A 21,422-nucleotide genomic window follows, 5' to 3' on the forward strand; every position below is an offset into this window, starting at 1 on the left:
CTAGCGGCGTGGACACACGCTGCACAAGTCCATTATTGAATTTGACGAGGAGTCGTGTAAACCGCGGCGCGCACAGCCGGTGGCCGCTAACGACCAATAAAGTATATCGCGCGGTTCGTTCACAATGCAGCCAGGATTTTCATGCTCGTTTCAATATACACAACGCGCGTTTGGCATCGGGCCTTGCCGCGCTGTTGCGATTGAGCCGTAAGGTGCGTTGGCGCGCGGAGGTTTCACAGACTCGGGGAGTTCAGAATTTTATATTCGAATTTATACAGCTTGAGTTTATTAATTGGATCAGCCTGGCTAAGGCTTCTGAAATGGCAGTACTTTGAAACTCTGTAGACGTGCGCAGAGTATTCGCTCGCAACGAGGAAACGTCAAATCAAAGACGTTCGCGAAGCCCATTGTAACAACTGCGCTGCAACCTTGATACCCTCCGTGGTGCACCGAGTAACTGGTTAAGGTAAAGCTAATAATCGCAGACACGAGGACTCGCGTGTACCTTTCTACAGCCGTGCCAGTGAACTGATTTCCAAGAGCTGCATCATTGTGCAACTGAATTCGCTCGGTGCAACCTTGGCTACCGTAAATCAACGCCCAGCGTTCGCCATCCTCGATGCTCTTCGGAGAAGACTTTCCACGGCGATAGGACTGCGTTTCGCAAGAGCGTATTTCAGCGAGGAAAGACGAAATCAAAAGATCATCAGGGCTATTAAAAGTGCGTCTGCGCGTCGGTCCCAGTCGCCGTGATTTTCCCACTGTCGGGCCTCGTGAAATAAATAGAAATCGAGTTCCATCTGAAAGCAGCGGGCCTCGGTGGAAAAATACGAAAACATTCGCGCGTAGCTCCCTTTCGTCGTTCGCCTAAGAGGGGAACTGCGAAATGCGTAAAGAACATTTTATGGCGGTGAGTTTCTTGCATGCGCGTATGTATGCAACTCGCGGTACACCGCCGCCGTGGGAAACGTGACACGAGCTCGCTCCTAAACCTGAAAAGCTGTTTCGAGACCGTAGATACATAGAGGACGCTGGCTAGCCGTAGGAGCTCGCCGCGCCTTGGTGCAGCCTGAGGGAAAAAAAGGGCCTCTGATAGCCGTGCGCAATAAATTACTCATTTGCTTGTCATCAGACACGACCGGACGTCATCGAAACGTCACGAGCGCGGTCCTTTATGAAGAAATCGGAACGTCGCTCGGAGAACTTGACGAGCGCTTTTTAAATTTTCAAGCCTGCCTCTCCTTGACGTTATTTCAACAGCAGAACGATGATCGATGTTCATCGGCGATTCAGTTGCTCGTATCGCTGATTTTCATGCGATGGAACCCTCGTCTCTCGAATGACGTACTATTTGAACGCTCTACTGTTCGAACATTCTGCTATCATGGAAGATTTAAAATCATCTAAGATTCTAGTGGACGTTCACATTTGAGCTTCATTAACCAAACAAATCCCTCGACTCATCGTTCGCTTTATAGAGTGTCGGCGATCTACAGGGCGTTAGTTTTCATTGGTAGATTCAATGTTTGTTACCGCTTCTTGCGACACTGTTCGCTCGTAGCCGTCGTCAAATGATCAGCTTCCTCGTAAAGATCGCGAGATATGACATGCGTTATGGTCATAGCGCGGAGTTTCGCAGAAATGCAGGCGCGCGTGTCCGCTCATGTCCACCAACGGGGCCTGCGATCTTTTGTTTCGCAAAGTCGCCTCGTTATCCGTGAGTTGCGAGTCTGGTGCTCTTCTAGCACGTGTGCAGGTACAGCGGTCCGGTTTGTACGCGAACGTGCTGCAGCGATCATCTCCTTTATGAGAGAAATATCGATCTTTCCTCCGTTCCCTCGAGATCTACAAGAAAAAACGATTTACTCCATTACCCTCTGATCGCGAGAGTGGAGGTGCCAGTGGAGGATTGTCGGGGGTGGATTGTGGCAACTTTTTTTCATCTAGCAAATTAGTAATAACTCACATGTGAGTTGTTGTATTGAATTAATGTTAAAATTGTCTCAACTCTTTTGAATTAAAATATTTTTCATGGTATTCAGGTTTCTTCTATTAGAGTAGTACAGACGATAAATAATAATAATTTTACAGAAAGGGCGGCAGACGTTTGTGAACCTAGGGGCGCTAAATCTCCAATTACGATAAGAATAAGTAATTAATTTTATAGAAATTTCAAGAAAAATAAATTTAAATGCAATTTCAACAGTTGTTTTATTGTTATGCATAAACATATTCAAGTATTAATCTGAAAGGTCCATAGATTCAACAATTCGGTCATTCACTAGTTGTTTAACCCTAATTACTTTAATCCCAGCCGTTTCGGATTATCATGAAACATTTCTCGCTGGTTGAACAAAATCCGTTTTAGCATCCCCACTCTGAGATAATTAAATTAATATCCGACTTTATTCCAACTCGATGCGAGGGTCGGAATAATAGCTTTTCCGAGTCGACACTGAATCTCCATTTGCCTGCCGAATATTCTAGTGCTCCCAGTTTTTCCCTCGCTCTCTTGGCGTCGCTGTTAAAACCCGTAAAATTGAATCTATTAATCGGGTAACGAGCGCCAGAACTTTTTACGCGCCGCGGACATTTTCGTAATTCACTTTCTAATGCACGGCTAAAATTATATCGTCACTTTTACCGCGGCAACGGTCCACGTACTATCCAATCCCTTATACGTACGCAATCAAATGGGCTCGCCACGAATGTGCACGCGAGGAGACATGATTTATAACCGCGCGCGATGCCGCAAAAAGATGCTCGGTTTCGTTCACACGTCGCTGAAACGATGTTAGACCGGGATAGAAACCCTGGAAGATATTGTACTTATTCTCTTCATCCTTTTTTGTCCCTCCGGCGATCTAACGGCCCGATAAAATTGACTTCGAAATCTACGTGACTTCATAGATTTTTGAAGTTTTCTCCCGAGAAGAATTGAACACGTGAAAAATTCGGAAATCTCTGAAATCTTATCGAACCTGACTTAAACTGTGCTCTTTTGTTTGCCTCTTAAATATCGACAGATCCAATAATTATTTGATAATTCCACATGTTTCGTCCCGATTTCATGCTTAAGCAGGGTATGAATTGTACTGTTGGACGCAAGAAGGGCTTCAGTGCCAAAAGTCAGTTTCGAGAAAAGTATCTGTAAACATTACGAAGTCAGATATTTTTTATACATAGTGAAGTCGTTGTAAAACTGTCTATAATATTTAAAATTTTCATATATCTCCTTTGTAATTGCATTATTACAATCAGAATTACGTAATAAATTAATCTGCGAAATTAGTTCTAATTATAGCCCTCAAGGCTTCTTGCATAAAATGAGGAAATATAGAAAAAAATTTGTCTTTTAACATTATTTTTCATTATTTATTTAATATTTGCATAATATTTGAAAAAATATAGAATATTGAAAAAGTATACTGATAAAAATAGTCATAGATCGTGCCATGTTCAGGTGGATGTACTTTTGGTTTGTTAGATACGAGTTAGGGTCAGTTGATCGACATCGATGCACAAAATTTACCATAGCTTTGTCAATTTTAAAGATACGGCAATGAAATTTAGAGGGCACGTGTAGAAAAGAACGAGGAAAAGGTTTTATGCAAAAAGAGCCTGAGTGCCCTGAGGCAATTCTTGCATCCAACAGTACAATTATGAATAGCCTTCTACTTCTGGAAGTGCAGTCCCAAGACGACAAACGGATCCGACGTTTCCAAATGAAACGGCTCTATAATCCTCGAATTGTACCGCGCCAGTTCAAACATATTCGCACCTCGCACCCGCTAATGATGACAAATATATATCCACGCGAGTTAGTCCCTGCTATTAATAACGAACGTGGACACACTGAGCCATTCGTTACGTTCAACTATACGCAAACGTATATTTCAGTGTAACGGTAATCACGTTGGCTTTATGGGGGTACCCTTATTCGCGTCCACCGACTTCGTCGTGCAGGAAAATATAGGAAAACTTCGATACCGGTGATAAATGACGCGTGCTACGGTTTACGTGTCCCAGGGATATCCAAACACATTTATTCGAGTCATTCCGATTGGTTACCGAGCTTCCAGATAGTGCCTGTTTGCGTTCCCCTTCTCCATAGCGGCGTACTATATCCACGCGCCAACATCTATTAACAGCTCTCAAGTTTCTCGTGGAACTTAAAATTCGCCGGGTCGATGGCAAATTTAGCAAAACAGTAAGGAAAGTCTTAGATCAAATGCGCTAACGTTAAGGGGGTATTCCACTGTGCGCGGTCGAAAAATCAAGCTATTTTTAAAGATTTTTTTCTCAGTAAATACAACATATAATGGAATAATTCTTTTTGGTTTTTATTAAGCTACTCTTATATTATACTAAAAAAATTGAAAAAAATATTTTTAATTTGTTTTACTTGTTTTTTACAAAGCGTCAATATAGCGCCTAAACAAAATCGGTATGTTCGTGGTGCGGGTGATTTCCCGGCTTAGGCTTATCTGAAACAAAAAATTCGAAATGATTCTTAATCTGTATGAGTGTCGCTATCGCCCGTAGCTTAATTAACAATTTTTGTCGAAAAATAACCCAGAGTTTTCTCGGGGAACATTCGAGAAAAGACGATTTTGTGGATCTTTTCTTTCAACCCGGCCGATTTTGTTATTTCTCAACAAAAATTGTTAATTGAGCTACGGGCGATAGTGGCACTCATACAGATTAAGAATCATTTCGAATTTTTTGTTTCAGATAAGCCTAAGCCGGGAAATCACCTGCACCACGAACATACCGTTTTCGTTTAGATACCATATTGACGCTTTGTAAAAAGCAATCAAAACAAATTAAAAATATTCTTTTCAATTTTTTTAGTATAATATAAGAGCAGCTTAATAAAAACCAAAAAGATTTACTTCATTACATGTTGTATTTACTGAGAAAAAAAATCTTTAAAAATAGCTTGATTTTTCGACCGTTCACAGTGGAATACCCCCTTAAGTTCATCGTACAAGCCCGATCGCAGCGCGTAAGAAGTGAATCGATTACGATGCACGCGACGTATGAATTATCGATTTATCGCGTAGAGTGCATACTCCAGCGTTCAGCATCGTTTCGCTCCAATCGGTGTCGCTAATTGCAACCAACCGACCACCGACCCTGTACCCGATAACTCTTCTCTTTCTTTTCCCTCGTCCGTCGGCGGTCCAATTACCGAGCACAACACGGTGATCAACGTTCCCAAGGATCCCGCCATCGCTATCGATACCCCGTGATTCCTATTTCTAAATTTAATTACCGACGCGCCGGATCGCGACGGCGATCTACCTACATATACATTTCGCTCTCCATCGGCCGGGCTGTTGGCGTTGCCTCCGTCTCTCTTTCACCCCTGCGCCGCAATTTGTAACCGTTTTGTTGATAGTTAGGCCGCGGACGGTTAATAGAAATACCGGTGGCATAACGTTAGTTAAGTTATACCGTCATTAGCGTCGGCGAAATGTAGTATCGGCACGGCGTTCGGGGTGGGAATCGTGCGTGGAAGCGGGAGCATTAAGCACGTTCGTGCCTCGTAGGGCCCGCGACGCGATGGGAATGTCACGTGGCCGTCAACAGGGCCCCGCGGAAAATGGACGACGTGGGTATACGCGAGCCGTTCGTAAATTCAATTATGGAGACTCGATCCCATTAGAAGCCGGCGAGCAGTAAAAACGTCCACGAGGCAGCGCGCGCGGCTCGGCTACCCGATCCAGGGATGCGTGCCGCAACCGTCGGTCGGCTTCTCGGCTTCTCTCCCTCGGCGGCATGCAGATATCGCTCTTTCGAAACGCACCGCACGAATGTGTTTCTATCTGGATCTCGTTACATACATTCTTCGGACTGTCCCCCTCGCCGTTTTGCAATTAACGATACCTTCCGCATGGAGCGACACGTGGCTTCGTTTTCACGTGAGCCGCGCCGTATTTTCGAGTTCGGATGCCGCCTACCCGCAGCCCCGACGGCTCGTTACACAGCGGGCAGCCGTCTGCTCATCCATCGACTGTTATAATTTTCTTGCCTCCTCGTCAAACGTATCGCGCTCCAGTTTCTTCCGCCGATAAATAGCGCCAATCTGAAGAGACACGTGGCCGCGATGGGAATGCCACGGCTGCAAGTACGAGTTTCTTATCTGGCGCTACCATAAGCGACTTTGTTCGCCGCTCTTTTTCTCGGCATTGCCCGAGAACTTGGCGCAAGTGGCAGAGCGTTCACTTAATTCAAAGCGAAGCTTGTAAAACGCGCGCGTACACGTACAGGCCGGCCGCTTATAAAATAGTTTCGGTCCACGTTGCGGAAAGGGCGGGAAGGAGGGGAGCGTAGAGAACGAGCGGATGAGTTGCGCGAGAATTAATTATACGGTCGGACGGTTCGATCGACACGCTTTCGTTTACGAATACACGTCTCCGGATGGCGGGGCATCAACATGAAAGGACGTCATGTCGTCGTTGATATCCCCGATTACAAGCGACTTCTGCCGGAGAAAGAGAGAGAATTCTGGCGTGGAGTGGAATCAACGGCGGGTATTCAGCTTAAGTTATGGCCTCGGTTATAGCCGCCGGTTCGGACTACAAATTCTCCTGAAGGTATACGGTAGGATTTGTACTTACCTAGTACGGAGACTACCTACAACTTAGCGGAATACCGGCGCGCAGAAATCTTGTTGCCAGACGGGACAAATACGCGGCCGCGGCAGAGATATTGCGTCTCAGGGTGCTGCACTCTGGAAAATAGCCTAATGATCGTATTGTGACTGGCTGGGTTGTCACAAAACATCTCCCCAGCGCTTACTCGGTTGCGGCTTTATTTATCGTCCCCCGGCCGCCTAACTACCGTGTAACGGGTAAAACGTTAACGAGGATGCAGATGTATTTATATGGGAGCGCGGGCTGGTAATGTCCGCGGAAAGGGTTACGGCGTCGCGCCGGACGATAATTTCTGCGATCGACGTCGATCGGCTTTGACGCCGGTGATCGATACAAGACTTTTCCCCCTAACTTGGCACGGGAACACTTTTTTCGTCCTCCCGTGACTTTCTGTTCGCGAATCACGAAGCAAGTTACAGACCCCCTTTCTGCAGCTCCTTAAACGGCGCCGATTATTAACAATTAATATATAGCATAAATTTCTCCGATATGCGGCATATAAAACTGGATGTCCCATGTCCTACACTAATCACGACTACAATCAAATAATGGACTGGCTTAAAATAGACTTACTCCACGAAAGAAGAGTAGTGGCCGATCTGTCTTTCCTCTTTAAAATTTTAAACGGCCATATTTACTGTTCCGAGATCCTCAGCAAAATTTGTCTATATGCGCCTGAACGAAAGATAAGATCGTTTCCTTTGCTTAAACCCACGCTCTTAACGACTAGTGTAGCGCATCCCGATCCCATAAACAGGATATCCAACATAACGAACAAATATTGCTCTGAGTTGGACTTCTTTAATAAGGCTCTAACCCCCTTTCTAATAGCGGAGCGCAAAATTATACTTATAGAATAGCAATAAGCGGTTGCATCGTTAATCTTGTAATTTAGTATCTATGTAATACCTCACACAACATTTTTATTAACCGTACAGTGTATACTAAGGGCTAGTCTCGTTTAAATAAATAGATAATAATGATAATATAGGATCGAGTTCAAGGTGGGAATGAAAATCGAGACAGGTGTTAGCTTTTTTTACGATTTTAATGTCGTAACCCTGCCAAATACAATAATAATAGTAATAGTAGCAATTATAATAAGAATCATAATAATGATAATGATAATAGTATTATCTAAAATATGTAACCATCATTTCGATAATAAGATTATCGACAGGCGCGATGTTGTACCACACAGGACGAGCGCGACGCGCCGTGCACGTTGCCGCGACTCGGCGATATAATATAATTTATTAACGACAATCGGGACGCGGGCCGCCCTCGCGATACAATAATTTTCACTTCCGCAAGTAGGAGTCGCGAAGTGGAAATATTAAATACGCCCTCAACCGTGCCATCGTTCTTGTTTGTTAGGACTTTCTCGTAGCGAGCACGCATCCCGCAGACGCGTCCCCGCGCTGATAACGTGTATAAATATATGTATATATAATTTCGTGCGTATTAATATATTTCGCTATTACCCCCATAATTCCGTTTCACATCATCCGCGGGAGATACAATTATTAATTACACGCTCTTCGTTTCCACTCGATCGCAATAAATAAATTATCCAAATCAAGGACATCGATATATCGATATAACAGTAATAAGATTACAACCACATTTACAATATATATCTATATTTATCTATATATGTATATATATATATATAGATTTTCATTTATATATATATATATAATATATATATATTTTTTTTTCCTTTTAATGCACTAACGAACCCCCCCTCCCACCCCCCTGCCGACGCGACGTGCGCGATTACGAATAGCGGCCGTCCTCAAGCGACGCGGTTAAAATAATTAGAAAGTACAAAGTTCTTTATGTAGTATAATGCCTTCGTTTATACAGTGAGTCGTAAATAATATATTATTATCGATCCTAACGCAAACCTACGCGAGAACATATACAGTTTATTCCTTATGAAGTAATAGTTGGTGGCGCGCGACCATTATTCCGTCCTTCTCTGAACTTCGACGCCAGTTCGAGCGAACGTTCACGCCGCGCTACGTGCGACGAGAACACCATCCACCGCGGACCCGCGTTCCAGAAACGTGGCGGCCCCGATCTCCGTTGTTCCCCTCCGACGTAGCTTGAGCTTGCTCTAGGAATCTGAATTGTCGCACGGCGAAAAGAATGTCGCGGCGAAGTTCAGCGCTAAGGGCACGCCACGCGCCTCGCAGTGTTTAAATCCGTGCGAGATCCGAGAGAGAATTACTGGCCCCCATTGATTACATTATTGCGAGATAATTATGCTACGATGACCATCCATCGGCGATCATCAACGGATAACTTTACATATACTATATATACAGTAGTTATTGCTTCGATAGCATCTACCTTATGACCTAGTAGTTCCGTTTCAGTGTCTTCACGAGAATTTCCGTGTTCCGAGCCAACAATCGCCGGTTTTTGCGTGCTTTAACCACCACAGAGACATTGTACCACGAGGGAGGCATTGTGAGCTGCAAGTAGAGTAGGAATCGGTCGATCGATCGTCCCACCCGAGCTTCACGCTCGGTTCATTCGTCTGTTCATCGACGGTCTGTCTCTCCTGAATAACAGCACGTGTATTAGAAACGTTCCTTAAATTCTGTATTTGAAGATAGCTGTACTTAGTTTATGAAATAAAGTCAGATTCAGCTCTGCGAATAGTTCACAGAAAGTTGGATTAAACGTTCAATGGAATCCTATTTAGCTAAATTTAATTTAACATTGAATTTCATTTTCCTCCACGTGGTTTAATGCCTCCTGGACGCAAACACGCGCACACCATTCAAAACGAAACTCTCTGCGCTCCCGCGCAAGCGATCCTTAAGGATCGATCTCCTCGTATTGTCCACGTTGATGTATATGTACGCACGTCGAAATCAACGTACGGAAAGCACCAAGAAAGATTGAGCACCGCGCATGATCGCAGATTAAAGACGCAATTTATTGCAGTTGCTTGATAAGGTATACGTATGAGTGACTAATGCGTTCATGTGTGTCGTGTGTGCATGTGAACGTGTACCTCTACTGGCCCTTGAATCGAAGAATGGGAAAATTATCGCTGCTCTGATGGACCGACTCGTCAGCTTCGTCCTCGGAAAGCTCGATAAATCGCGATCATTTAAGGACTCCTCTATGAAGGCTGCTCTAAACGCCCGACGTTGAGAACTCTAAATGAATCACTCGAATTATCGACGGAACTCTGTCGAATTCTTTTCGACAGCCTGCAAGAGATTTGCGATGAAACGCAGAACTTTTAGAACAAATTCAGGTACGTCGACAACGAACTATCCATCAAAGTTCTGAGGCTAAAATTTTGAAAGACTTCATCGATTGCGAAACACATATCAACTCTGACGATATCTTGCCTAAAAAGGAGGTTTCTATATTAAAAAAGATAAGAAACCGTGTGCCGACAGATATTTTACAAACCGAACGTTGAAAGACTTCAAAAGGGACTCTAGGGAAGATTTGGAGGTTGCTCGCGTGTCCCGACATCAATTTCTCGCGAATGCAAATCCTCCACCAGCGTGTTTACCATCTTCGTCGAAACTGTGCCGAGTGAATTCTCGAGAGCGTCCACCCGATCGTAGAAGGTGATTTCGATCACCGAATGCGAAACCACGATTAGTCGGTTGTCAGTTGACGTCTGTTAAGGCACTTGAAATGCTAATTCCCCTAGGTGGGGCCCTCATAGAGAATCGGTCGCGCTCGAGCTCCATTACCCGCTTGCCCTGTCCATTGATGGTTCGCCTTCTACGGAAAATTGAATAGGCTCTCGCATTAACATGAAACACGCGTCAAGTTTTCACGAATCTCCTCATCTCAGGCGCGACCCAAGGAATGTCTGTCCGCTCGAGGAATGTCTCCGCTCGTCTTTAGCTTTCAGAAACATCGACGCCGAATGGGAATCCTCCACTATCCAACGAGCTCCTCCTTTCCTACCCAATAATTTCGCGATAATTTAACGACAATTACACGCTCGGGCTGTCGCGCCAGCTTCGTGGGGATTGGAATGTAATTGGAATCGAAAGCTGAAGTTTCTCGGGTCTGGGACGGCAGTTGGTGCGCGTGAGAATCCTATCCACCCAGCCGTATCTTTATCCATCCCGTCGTTTAATTAGAGCCGAGACGGACGCTCGTTTGGTTCACCCGAAAGCGAGCCCGCGCGATGAACGACGATCAGACGGCCCGCGTGCGCGGGCACGGCGCCGTGATCTATGGTAGTTTCGTTTCGCCGTCGTGTCGACAATTAACGAAAGGAAAGGAACCGTCTGTACGACGTCGGGATGCAGCGCCGAGATGCGTGCCACGGCCCCGGCACACTCGGGGCTCTCTCTCTGTTTCTGGGGGGGAAAAAAAAAAAATGATAATGATCAAAGAGGGTGTCGGCATGACGTCAGTATACATTTCTCATCGCCCGCGCCCGCGCTCAGATTACTGACGGCCGCTCCGCTGAAGAAATCCCCTACAGGAAAGGTACAACGGTATCAGTCATCAAGATCGTAGAATGGCATCCTGGGTGGCACCTCGTCCATTTTCGGATTGAATTTCGCAGTGACGAGCGTACGAAAATTATTCATACGCGCCCCGGAGGCGCGGTCGGTCCACCGTTCGAATCGTGGCTCCGATACGAGTCACCCAGCTGACCGAAATGGATGCGACCCGAAAAACAGGCGAGGAGTCGACGGTGATCCTATCGGATTGACATGTAGGTAGATTGTGTGATTCGTTGACATGGAAATTGTGAAATTGCAGAGTGTAGAGAGATAGAAAAAGGTGTTGGGATCGATGGAAGGTAGAAGCGGCAACTGAAACGGCTGCGGAATCAAATCACGAGCCTCCCGATTTTCCCGAGGGAACACGAGATTCGAGAACGGTAATTGGACGAAGAGGATGGAAATATAACCGACAGTGAATCCCGTTTCGAAATGATGGAAACTGTAATGCGAGGATCGAGGATCTAGCGTCTGATTTCCACGAGTCTCGAGCGGATAAAGCGACGCTAGGTATCTCTCGCCGTGGTCCTCCGGGCGAAGATTCGAATGGGTGTTGGGTTATGAAATGTGTACAAGCACGAAGATTCGCGTGACTTAAGGCACTAGCAGTATACTTAAGGCCTAACGCAGCGTTCTCTTCCTTAAACATTAAAAGGCACTATTCCCTATGAAAATACAACACGTAACAAATACTAATTTATCAATCTTCGCATTAATCTTACACGTAGAGGTTTCTCTTTAACGATATAAAACTGGCTCTAGCATATACTGGCATCTTGTTCCATCGTTTCAACTAGCTTCGAAATAGTTTCTGTTCTCGTATTTTCTCTTTCCAAACTAGCTTCGCTGCTTGTCGCGTCACTCGCGCGAGCGGTGACAACACGGGTTCACGAAGAAAACTGGGGAATGCTACACATGTGCTGTATACCGAAACGTACGCGTTTCTCGAGTTTTCTAAATTATTTACAGTAACATCGCGTATCCCCATTGTCACGCGACACGTTTGTAGTCGGGAGAGAATCAATTGGCGGTTTCAGGCTCACCTCCTCAATAGTAAATCGCGCTAAACGAATCCTCGGTTTTACGTTGCTGCATATCCGTGTACAGAGAAATAAAACGATGGGGGTAGCTTCTCAGTGGCTTTAAGCAGCCAATTGCTTTTTTCCCGACTGTAGTATATAACTCTACGTGAAACGCTCCTTCCGTCTATTTGCAAGGCAAACGGCAACGACGTTGCAGTCTCTTCGCAAATAGTTGCGTCGAGGAACGAATCGAAAACATCACCCTCGCTTCACTTTCAACGCACGCAGTCGACGTCTTCCTTCGATTTCGATATGTTTCACCGTGTTAGAATTTCTATTCCCTATTACCGATATTCTCTAATCCGCCCCTCGCTTACGTAGATCAACGATAATTGAACAGCTGACTCGATGCATCGATGATACGAACCCTGATACGACCTTTTTATATACAGTTAAACGAAAGCACGAGGAACGTAGACGCGCGTCCTGCGTTTTTAACGAAACTTCTCCTCGATTCGTTCGGGCAGGGTTTATACGCTCGAGCGTTTCGACTGGCCGCTGGATGTGTATCTTGAGCTGTCGTTTCATAGCGGATGCCAAAATAAAATGTGCACGGATGAAGCTTGAAACGCTGTGACGAGACGAAAGAAGTAGAGGGAGAGGTGCATCTCGGGCATCGTGCTCGAATCGTGCACGATGCCAAAAAAGCGTTTAAAAAATAATTCTTCGAGCAACTTTTTATCTTTCCACGTTTTTTAGCGCAATGTACCGATGGGAACCAGAGTACACTTGCACCTTCTACTTTGGCACCTTGTGTGGACAAAAAAGAGCGCACCGATCGGACGGCACGATCGAAGGATTTTCTGCCGCTGAAGAAAAGAAAAGAACAGACCCGATAAAAGCATCGTACAGTGACGTCGATGATATATATATACGCGTCGTGTGTTGCTTTAAACGCGCACGTATAATACTGGCTACCAGAGCGTCTGATTCCCTTGTTTCCTTTCACGATGAAAACGTTAATGATTGTCCGTCCCTAAACGCGAAATTCTTTGTGCATATATAACCTGAACATCACGCTATTTTAATTGCTGTACAAAAAACGTTCACGATCACGATTGTAGTTTATTTAACTGAGCATGCTAAGTCCCAAGCTCCGTCACCGGAGTTCGATAATTCTCTTTACTTATTAACCGTTTAATTACCTTAACGAATATTACTCCTTCTCCCCGTTTACTGGCTCTATTCTTCGCAATAGACGATACATGGTGCTCTAGACTAGTTGAGCTGGCCTTATTTAATCGTAAGAATAAAAAAGAGAGAAAGAGAGAGAGAGAGAGAGAGAGAGAGAGAGAGAGAGAGAGAGAGAAAAGAAACTGAAAATACGAACAAGTAAAAATTGGCTAGAAGTAGAAACAGAAGTGACGCACAGACGCGTGCTGCTGTTGCGCTGAACCTGCAGCAATCGCAGACTTATAACTCCATCGAAGCTATGCTTCTTTGATATTCGTCAAATTTCGATTCGACAACAAAATAAATAAAATTTCCGTCAAATGTTTCAAACACCAACAATTCTTAAGCCCTATCACGTCTTAACAAGCATGTACAATTGGAACTAGAGATTGCCTTTCGATAGGAACAACGCATAAACGAAACGGAAATAATGAGAAATATTTTTCAACAATTCCAAACGTTGCAACTGCTGACAGATCCGCGCGATCATTCACCAATGATTACAGCGACACTTTCACGTTAGACCTCTGAACCTAACGAGCGATTCGTTCGCTTCTCGGTTCCTTCATTCCTAGTTTTAGCCTCCGACCCCCCAGTCGCTCGATCGAAGCGACTTCGAGTCGAGGCGAGACTCTTCAGGTCCCGAATAATAAAAAAAAAAAAAAATGAAGAGAAGAATCATTGTCGTTGTACACGAGCGTGATTCGAGGCCCCACTCCTCCGGGAACAGCGGCCTTCCTTCCGCCTTATTCTACCTCCTCTCCCGAATCTTCCTTCCATCGGCTAGACGGTCCTCTTCATCAGTGCCTTTTCATGTGCAGCGACAGGTGATCGCTCCGCGAAAACGATCGCTGACAGAGATGGCACTTGAACGGCTTCTGGCCTGTGTGCTTGCGATAGTGCCGCGTCAATTCGTCGGAGCGCGCGAATTTCCACGTGCAGCCCTCCCATTTGCACTGATACGGTTTCTCGCCTGCAACAGATACGTCGAATTTTCAGATTATTTCCGGTATTTTCAGATTCAGCCTACGGGAAGAGATTTTCCTCACTTCCATCACTTAAAAGCTTATTTTGAAATCTGTATGGATCACAATGGACCTAGCAGCTGATGTGCGATTGATCTGTCCGCCATGTAACACTCAATGGCAGAATCACCCTAAAAATCGACTTCGCGTCGGATTAGAGTGCCCGCATGAAAGAGTGGGAGTCATGATTGCGTAATTCGCGTTTAAAGGCAACGATGGGAGCGCAAATGCGGTACTTGAACGAAACATAAAACCTGGCGCTAGGTTTTCCGTAGATTTACGGGCGCCGCGGCGTGCGTGTGTACACATACGTGTGTCTGATCCCTTTCATAATCTCCTCAGACCGGATACGCTTCTTTTCTTATGCGAACGAAAGTGCACGTCCTTGAGCAATTTATAGGGGACTATGGGTTTTATGCGTTTTCGAATTTACGATCAAAAGGCGCAATTGAAAAGCGACGACGGTCCGTCGTTTGCTAGCTTAATGGTCTTTTTCTTCTAATGATCTCGTAGGGGCTTTAATTGGGGACAAAGTGATCGGAGGTATCGACCCGACGAATGAGAAATTACATCAGTTACATCAGAAGATATGTTTTCATGAAGGTGGAGAAAAGTTTCGATGAATTTTAGGGAACATTGGGACGGCAAGGTGTCGTTACTCTTTTTACACTGTCTAGAGTCTAGACGTTGCTATATAGTCCTAGCCAGGTACTCGGCAGCCCGTCGATACAGGTAGATTTCCCAGCGTTTCACCCGTGGTGGCTCGAGTGTGTCCGTGCGTTTATTCTTGGCTCTTATCGAGCCGAGTCCCTCTCTCGTAAGGACGCCGTGACAGCTGTCGCGCGTTGCAACGGCTCCGGGATCCCTCAGAAAACTGCCTATCACTCTCTTCTATTGTATGCAAGTCACCGAGCGTATTTCTCGGTCCGGCGTGCTCGCCACGATTCGCCACGAAGAAAGGGAACGGGGCAGAAAGAGAGAGAGAGAGAGAGAGAGGGAGACGGAGAACGCAATCGCGAAAGCCAGAGAGAAGGAGAAAGGCAGAGAAACGAGCGGAAAACGAGAGTAAGAGAGCTTAGGGGGCTAAAAGCGTAGCCGTCGTCGAGCCGTCTAGATGTAGAAACGGCCTGGTCACAACTCGATGACGCAATCGGCCATCAAGTTCAGCCCGTTCGAGAGGACGAGGAGACAAGTCCAGGGGAAATCGAGCGTTGCGATCGGGCGCAGTTCGCGATCCCATTAACCGCGCGCGAGCACACGCGGATAATGGGCGACGCGAGTGACGGCGGGACGACGACGTGCCATCGCGCGGTTCTATCTCGTGGAAACCACCAACGGCACCGGTTTGATCGATATATTCGCGCTTGTCAACGGGAGATCTCGGATCTTGACGGCGACGAGCCGCCACGGCTCGCGGCCCGCCCGTCCCAGATAAACGATTACATTTTTCGCGCTGCTGGAATCGCTGTAGATCGCTTGCCCGAGCACCGAGGACACAATTATCGCTTGCGAAAATCTGCCATCGAACCCCAACCGTTCCATACTTTAAGAGTTCGTTCCGCGTCTAATTACAACATCAATCTCGCCGGGGGCTCCTCTGATCATCGACGCTCGGTACAAGCTGTAGCCTCGAAGTATGATCGCTTTAGTAATCCACATTAAAAATCAACAGGATACAATTTATTCCATTGCGGCGGGCGAGCGTCCCTTCAGAGGCTAGCGCCGAGGGTAGCTTTTAAAGTTGGCTTCGTATCGTTAACGCGCGACGGATCGCGGAATACAGCTGACTTGGACGAGGAGCTTATTGCTCCACGCAAGATGGAGAATCGATAGGGCGATCGTTCGAATGCCCAGCTACTATGTCGGATCTAAATCGGTCGTTTTAACGTTTCGACGCCCATCGGCTGAATATTATTATGTAATTCGCTGGGAATACGAAGAACTAATGACGGAGAAGGAACCTGCGCGCAGTCGGTCGTGTTGCGTAATTGCGAGTAATTAGTCCATTTACGAGCGGGTTCGAGTACGTACGCTTCGGGCCTCGTGCATACGCACGCAATACGTCGGCCGACGTGCGGGCACCGGCGCAACAAGGCATTAATTCTCCCGTTATTAATGCATTTTGATCGGATTTTTCCGTACCGACGTTACGTTTATTGCACCATAGATTAACGCCCCGTTACACCGTCCGGCTCCATTAATTAACCGCAACAGCGAGCTTAGCCGCTCATTTGTAACGTTGCCGCGGTGCATGCGAGTCTGACGTTCGATATTAAGCCAACGCGATGCGTGTCTCGTCTTTCCCCTCTTCTTTTCTCCTACAAGAAACAGACTTTCCTGTTAGCTCCTTTACAGCAATCGAATCGTATAAAAGAATATTTATATTATTCGTACATATTTCTCTTGAAAAGCTTACAGACGATAAACACTAGGCGACCACTTTCCTCGTTCAGTCAGCTCAACGGAAAACCATGAACGAAGAACAAGGAAGATTTGTATTTATCTCTTCTGATGGTTCGTTGCTAATAACAATCCCCATAAAAAACTTCGAAAAAGTAAAAAAATCACGCCAAGTACATGAAATCAAATAAATCATAAAAGAATAGAAGATAATAATAATCAGCATATAAAAAAAAGATGTGAAATCAAAAGGAGCTGCAAGTACATAAAGATGCTTTCCAACTGCGCTTAACATGACACAGCTAAAATGTTCATACATTCCATTACCCATATCGCGGACATTTTAATAATGCGAAGATAAAATGTGACATCTAGACATTTGCCTAGATGTCCGCAGCCTGGGAGTCATATACTTGGCGTGGCCAGGCAAGGTATTCTCAGATCATCAATACGCATACCTTCCCTCTCGCAGGCTTTCAAATAATTTGCCAATTTAAAACTCTGACAATATGAGTACATTATATTGCGTTTTAAAATAATTCTAAGATCATTCATCGACACCGATACCTTTCCTCTCACAAGCTTTCAGATAATTTGTCAATTTAAAACTCTGCCAATATGAATACACTTTCATTATTTTGCGTTTTTAAATAATTCTTATTCATCGACACCTTGACCTGATATGCGGTTTACATCAGAAAAATGCCTTTAAATTTAGAAAATATTGCAGGCGTGATGAGATATTAATGAAATAAGTTTCAGGTTAGGTTGGAATAGCCGTGCGACGAGTAAATGATAGCGGTAGCGACAGTCGACATATACACGGTGTCTTTCATGTACTTGGCGTCGAGACGCTACCGCGTCTCTAGATATCCTCCCAGAGGAAAAGTTGCCAGTTCCAAGAAGCACTTAGGACAGACCTTGCTCAAAACCACAAAGTTGCTAGACTGATACGCCGAGGTGCATTATTAACAATTATTTACCAGTGCCCCATTGGCACAGGCGATAACCCATTTTTTCGTTGCGTTCGCGATAATTCTGCCAGGCTTATTATCGCGTGCCGTGAGAAAACCGTGAGGTTCACGGATAAGCGACGCGATTCGTGTCGGTAACGAGCAGCAAACTGACAACTCTCGCGACCGGGAAAAAAGGGGAAAAGGGAAAACAGGGATTGGACGGAGGGAAGAACGAAACTGGGGATCGCTAGGTGCGCGTTGTCGACTCTGCGTGGCGTCCCCCTAATGCGCCCAATGGCTACTCCCGCGGCGTGCACGCTCGCCACCGCTTCTTGTAAATAACAACACTCGTTAGCCGGTAAGAAATACCGGCGGCGATGTGTAATACTTCGCAGGTCGCGCGATTCAATTTAATCGCGGTCATTACGCGCCGTTCATTATTTACGCCCGGTATTGTGGTTTAATAAAATATATCGGCAGGACGGCGGGGCGTTGCCGTCGAGCTTCAATTAGCCGCGAAACCGATTTATCAGCGCGCTACCATTAACGTTGCGGGCAATTCAGGATTCGTGCGTGCTTGGGAACTGAATAGCTGCAGCGTCGCCAGTGTCGATGCTTATACACGTGTCAGTTTTACATTCGTAGACGCACAATGTCTGCATCGATTGGTCGGAGGCTCTAGTCGAACGCCAGCTGAATCGACTAGTTTCCAGAGAAGGAATAATCGAAATCGTGCAAATTAGAGGATACGGTTATTTTCGGAGAATTTTGACCTCGCGTATACATTAACGAGGTCACTCACCTTATCACCGCTTGCCCTATTTCAACGCCAACCGGCAGACATCAATCACTCTCGGGAAGAAAAAAGAATAGCTTCGATCGTCACGGTAATCGCCAGTGTGCCGCCGATCGCGGCAAATTGCCCAGTAAAAATGCTCCGAAAGCGGTCCGGGGCCAGCGCGACGCGGGATAAAAAAGGAATTTAATTTAAAACCGCGTACAGCGGGCCGAACCCGATAACGAGAGTACAGCTCTCGCTCGGCAGGAAATTGTGAACGGAGCGGCGGTAATCGTAGCCCTCAAACAGTGATGCATAAGTGCATTGTTAATGGCAGGTCTGGATGGTTCATGCGGCTCGCGTGGAGGGATGGGAATCCCTATATAGCCTGTGTGTATCGCTCGATACACGGAACCGATCTGGCGCTCGTTGTCTACTTTATGCCAAGGCTAATTCGCCTTAATTAATACACGAGATCTCACCGAACCTCTGGCTGTCTATCAAGGATCACGCTAGCACGCCGTTGTATTCTGGCGATTATCCAAAGTGATTCTCATGTCGCGCTCGGCCCCGTTCGAATTCTTCGAGACGAGGGATTCGTAGGGCGAGGGTAACCGGGTAGTACACGTTTGCCACGTGGTACCTTTATCGCGCGCAGTTTCGGGTAGAGGAGAATGAGGCAATCGCGGTCAGCGGGCAATGATGATTAGTATTGTTATTATAAAACGGCATGTCCGAAATGTGCAATTTCTTTTCTTTGCGTTCCGCGACATCATTCGCTATATTGTCGAACGCCCTCGCCTTAAGGATGTATATGAAACTTGAAATACTTGAATAACTACGTCATACGCATAGTAAATCTAGATGTAAGGAACTCGAACGACAGTTGGAGTCTTATTTTTTACTCCTAGGAAGGTATTTTTCACTTTACAAATGTTTTCTCCAGCATAATTTGCTTAACTTTTGGCAGTGAAAATGCCCTGAATTCAGAATTCTCTCAAGTTATAATTTATTTCTTTAAAACGGTGTAGTGAAAACAATTGAAACTTGGCAGATATTTTCATCTACCCATATACTGCATGTAAAACGAATTGAAAAGATTGGTAGTATTTCTTCAACATTTTTTCAGCTGTTTTATCCGTTGAAGTCGTCTCTTTCCATAAGAGTACGTGTAAAATCAGTGAAAATTAAAATCATTATAACTCAGCAACCATTTACTGAATGCGTTTAAAATTTTTGAAGCGCATCAGGAAGATTAGAAAGAACAATCTCACAAATTTTCATCGACTTGGCACCATTTTGAAGATAGGTCCAATACATCCATAATCGTTGCTATGTAACCAAGGAAAACAAGCCTTTTTGTGTTTTAAATGTCGTTGATGTTATATTTTGTGTGCACAGCGTAAGAGATAAATACTAATTTTGAAGCAATTTTTACATTTCAACTTTACGTAAATACAGATATACTATCGAGGCCAAGGATTAGAATCAAATTTAATATAAATATATTTAATTCATTTATGTAATCGCGGGGATTAAGTATTTATTACCGTCGATCTCGCAGGGCCCGATCTAGCTCTTCTGCCGCTCTGGGCGAAGATGATTTTTGCCGCCCTATACCTATATTTAATTATAAACTATTATTTTAAAGCATAATTTTTAACAGTGAGTGGAATTTTTTGTACGCATTTGTGGGATAACAGAAGCCAATTTAGTAATTATATGGGTGATTTAAGAACCATATATAAGTTTGATACTAAATTTAAACGTGTAGGTATTACTTAATTTTTTACCGTTTTTTTTTCAAAAGCTTTATTATGCTTTCTATTAAGTATTTTTTATTGATTTTAATTTTCTCTTTTTACCAACTTTGCCGCTCCGGGCAGTTGCCCTGCTTCCGCCCCCTAGATGGAGTCCTACGATCCGGACTCCGACGTCGGGGCACCCCGAAAGTGCCAGTGCTGCATATCCTCGTGATATTTCGCCCCGCTGCCCGTACAATGTAGCTTCCGATGTTCGTGGCGTGTGTTCGGAAGATTCATGGTATCGAAAGCGGTAGCGCGGACCGCTATTACTCCATTATACAGTTTGCGAGCGGCACGATATAAATTCGATGCAAATTCTGGCCGGCTCCGACCCGTGAGAATCATCAATCACGGTTAGCAGGATGGTTTTCGGTGCTTTTGTTGCGTTCGTTACGAAGGGCCGGTCGATCCAAGAATGATGATGGCGTTCGTGGCTTCGTATCGGGGATCGGGGCACGGTGATTGGCGCGAAACGGAAACACAGCGGCTTTCAAATCTTTCCCCTTGATTCCGAATTGGAATTCCGTCGGGGTTATGATTTTCGCCGGGGAGAGACCGTTGCCGCAGTTAATCTCTGACAGAAGTGCTTGCCGAAAGGACACGCGGCGTTCCTGATAACCCTGTATCCCGTCGACCTTTCAGAACAATGGGCTTTTTCATAGGAGAGACAAATTCCACCGCATCTGGGAGCAGATGGAACGATCGTTTTACCTCGAGCACGATCCGCGAACGATTTATGCCGCGGAATGGCAGAAATAACAGTAATCAATGAATTGGCATTTCCCACATCCAAAGTGCCAGTATCCGCCTCTGTAAAGATATCTTGATGGCTGCATAATGCCGTGGCGTTAGAATGATGGATATACGTATCGTGTTGCACAGTCGTTGAAACAATTATTATAACGAGTGTCTGTGAACGACGCACTACGACACCGCCGGTATATAAGTCGAGCCCAGGCCTGCGGAATCGACGGATCTCCACGGTGCCAGGATTTCGTAAAACGGAACGTGATAATGGCACCCTAATGCGTGA

At 45.4% G+C, this 21,422-nt stretch overlaps 1 protein-coding gene and 1 long non-coding RNA gene across 4 annotated transcripts in view; one reads left to right on the top strand and one right to left on the bottom strand.

The window, feature by feature from the left end:
* LOC143378986 (uncharacterized) overlaps window positions 1-21,422 on the top strand; it is a 289,875-nt gene that overhangs the window by 17,847 nt on the left and 250,606 nt on the right. The gene's annotated exons all lie outside the window — the stretch shown is intronic.
* Window positions 8,497-21,422, bottom strand: part of LOC143378968 (uncharacterized) — a 314,434-nt gene continuing 301,508 nt past the window's right edge. For all 3 annotated transcript variants that reach the window (XM_076831181.1, XM_076831180.1, XM_076831179.1), the window contains one exon: window positions 8,497-14,398. In XM_076831181.1, the coding sequence (XP_076687296.1) occupies window positions 14,226-14,398 (173 nt within the window). In that variant the 3' untranslated portion in view covers window positions 8,497-14,225. The remainder of the gene's footprint in view (window positions 14,399-21,422) is intronic.

This window comes from Andrena cerasifolii, chromosome 2 (assembly GCF_050908995.1).
Source record: "Andrena cerasifolii isolate SP2316 chromosome 2, iyAndCera1_principal, whole genome shotgun sequence".
Classification (NCBI taxonomy): Eukaryota; Metazoa; Arthropoda; class Insecta; order Hymenoptera; family Andrenidae; genus Andrena; species Andrena cerasifolii.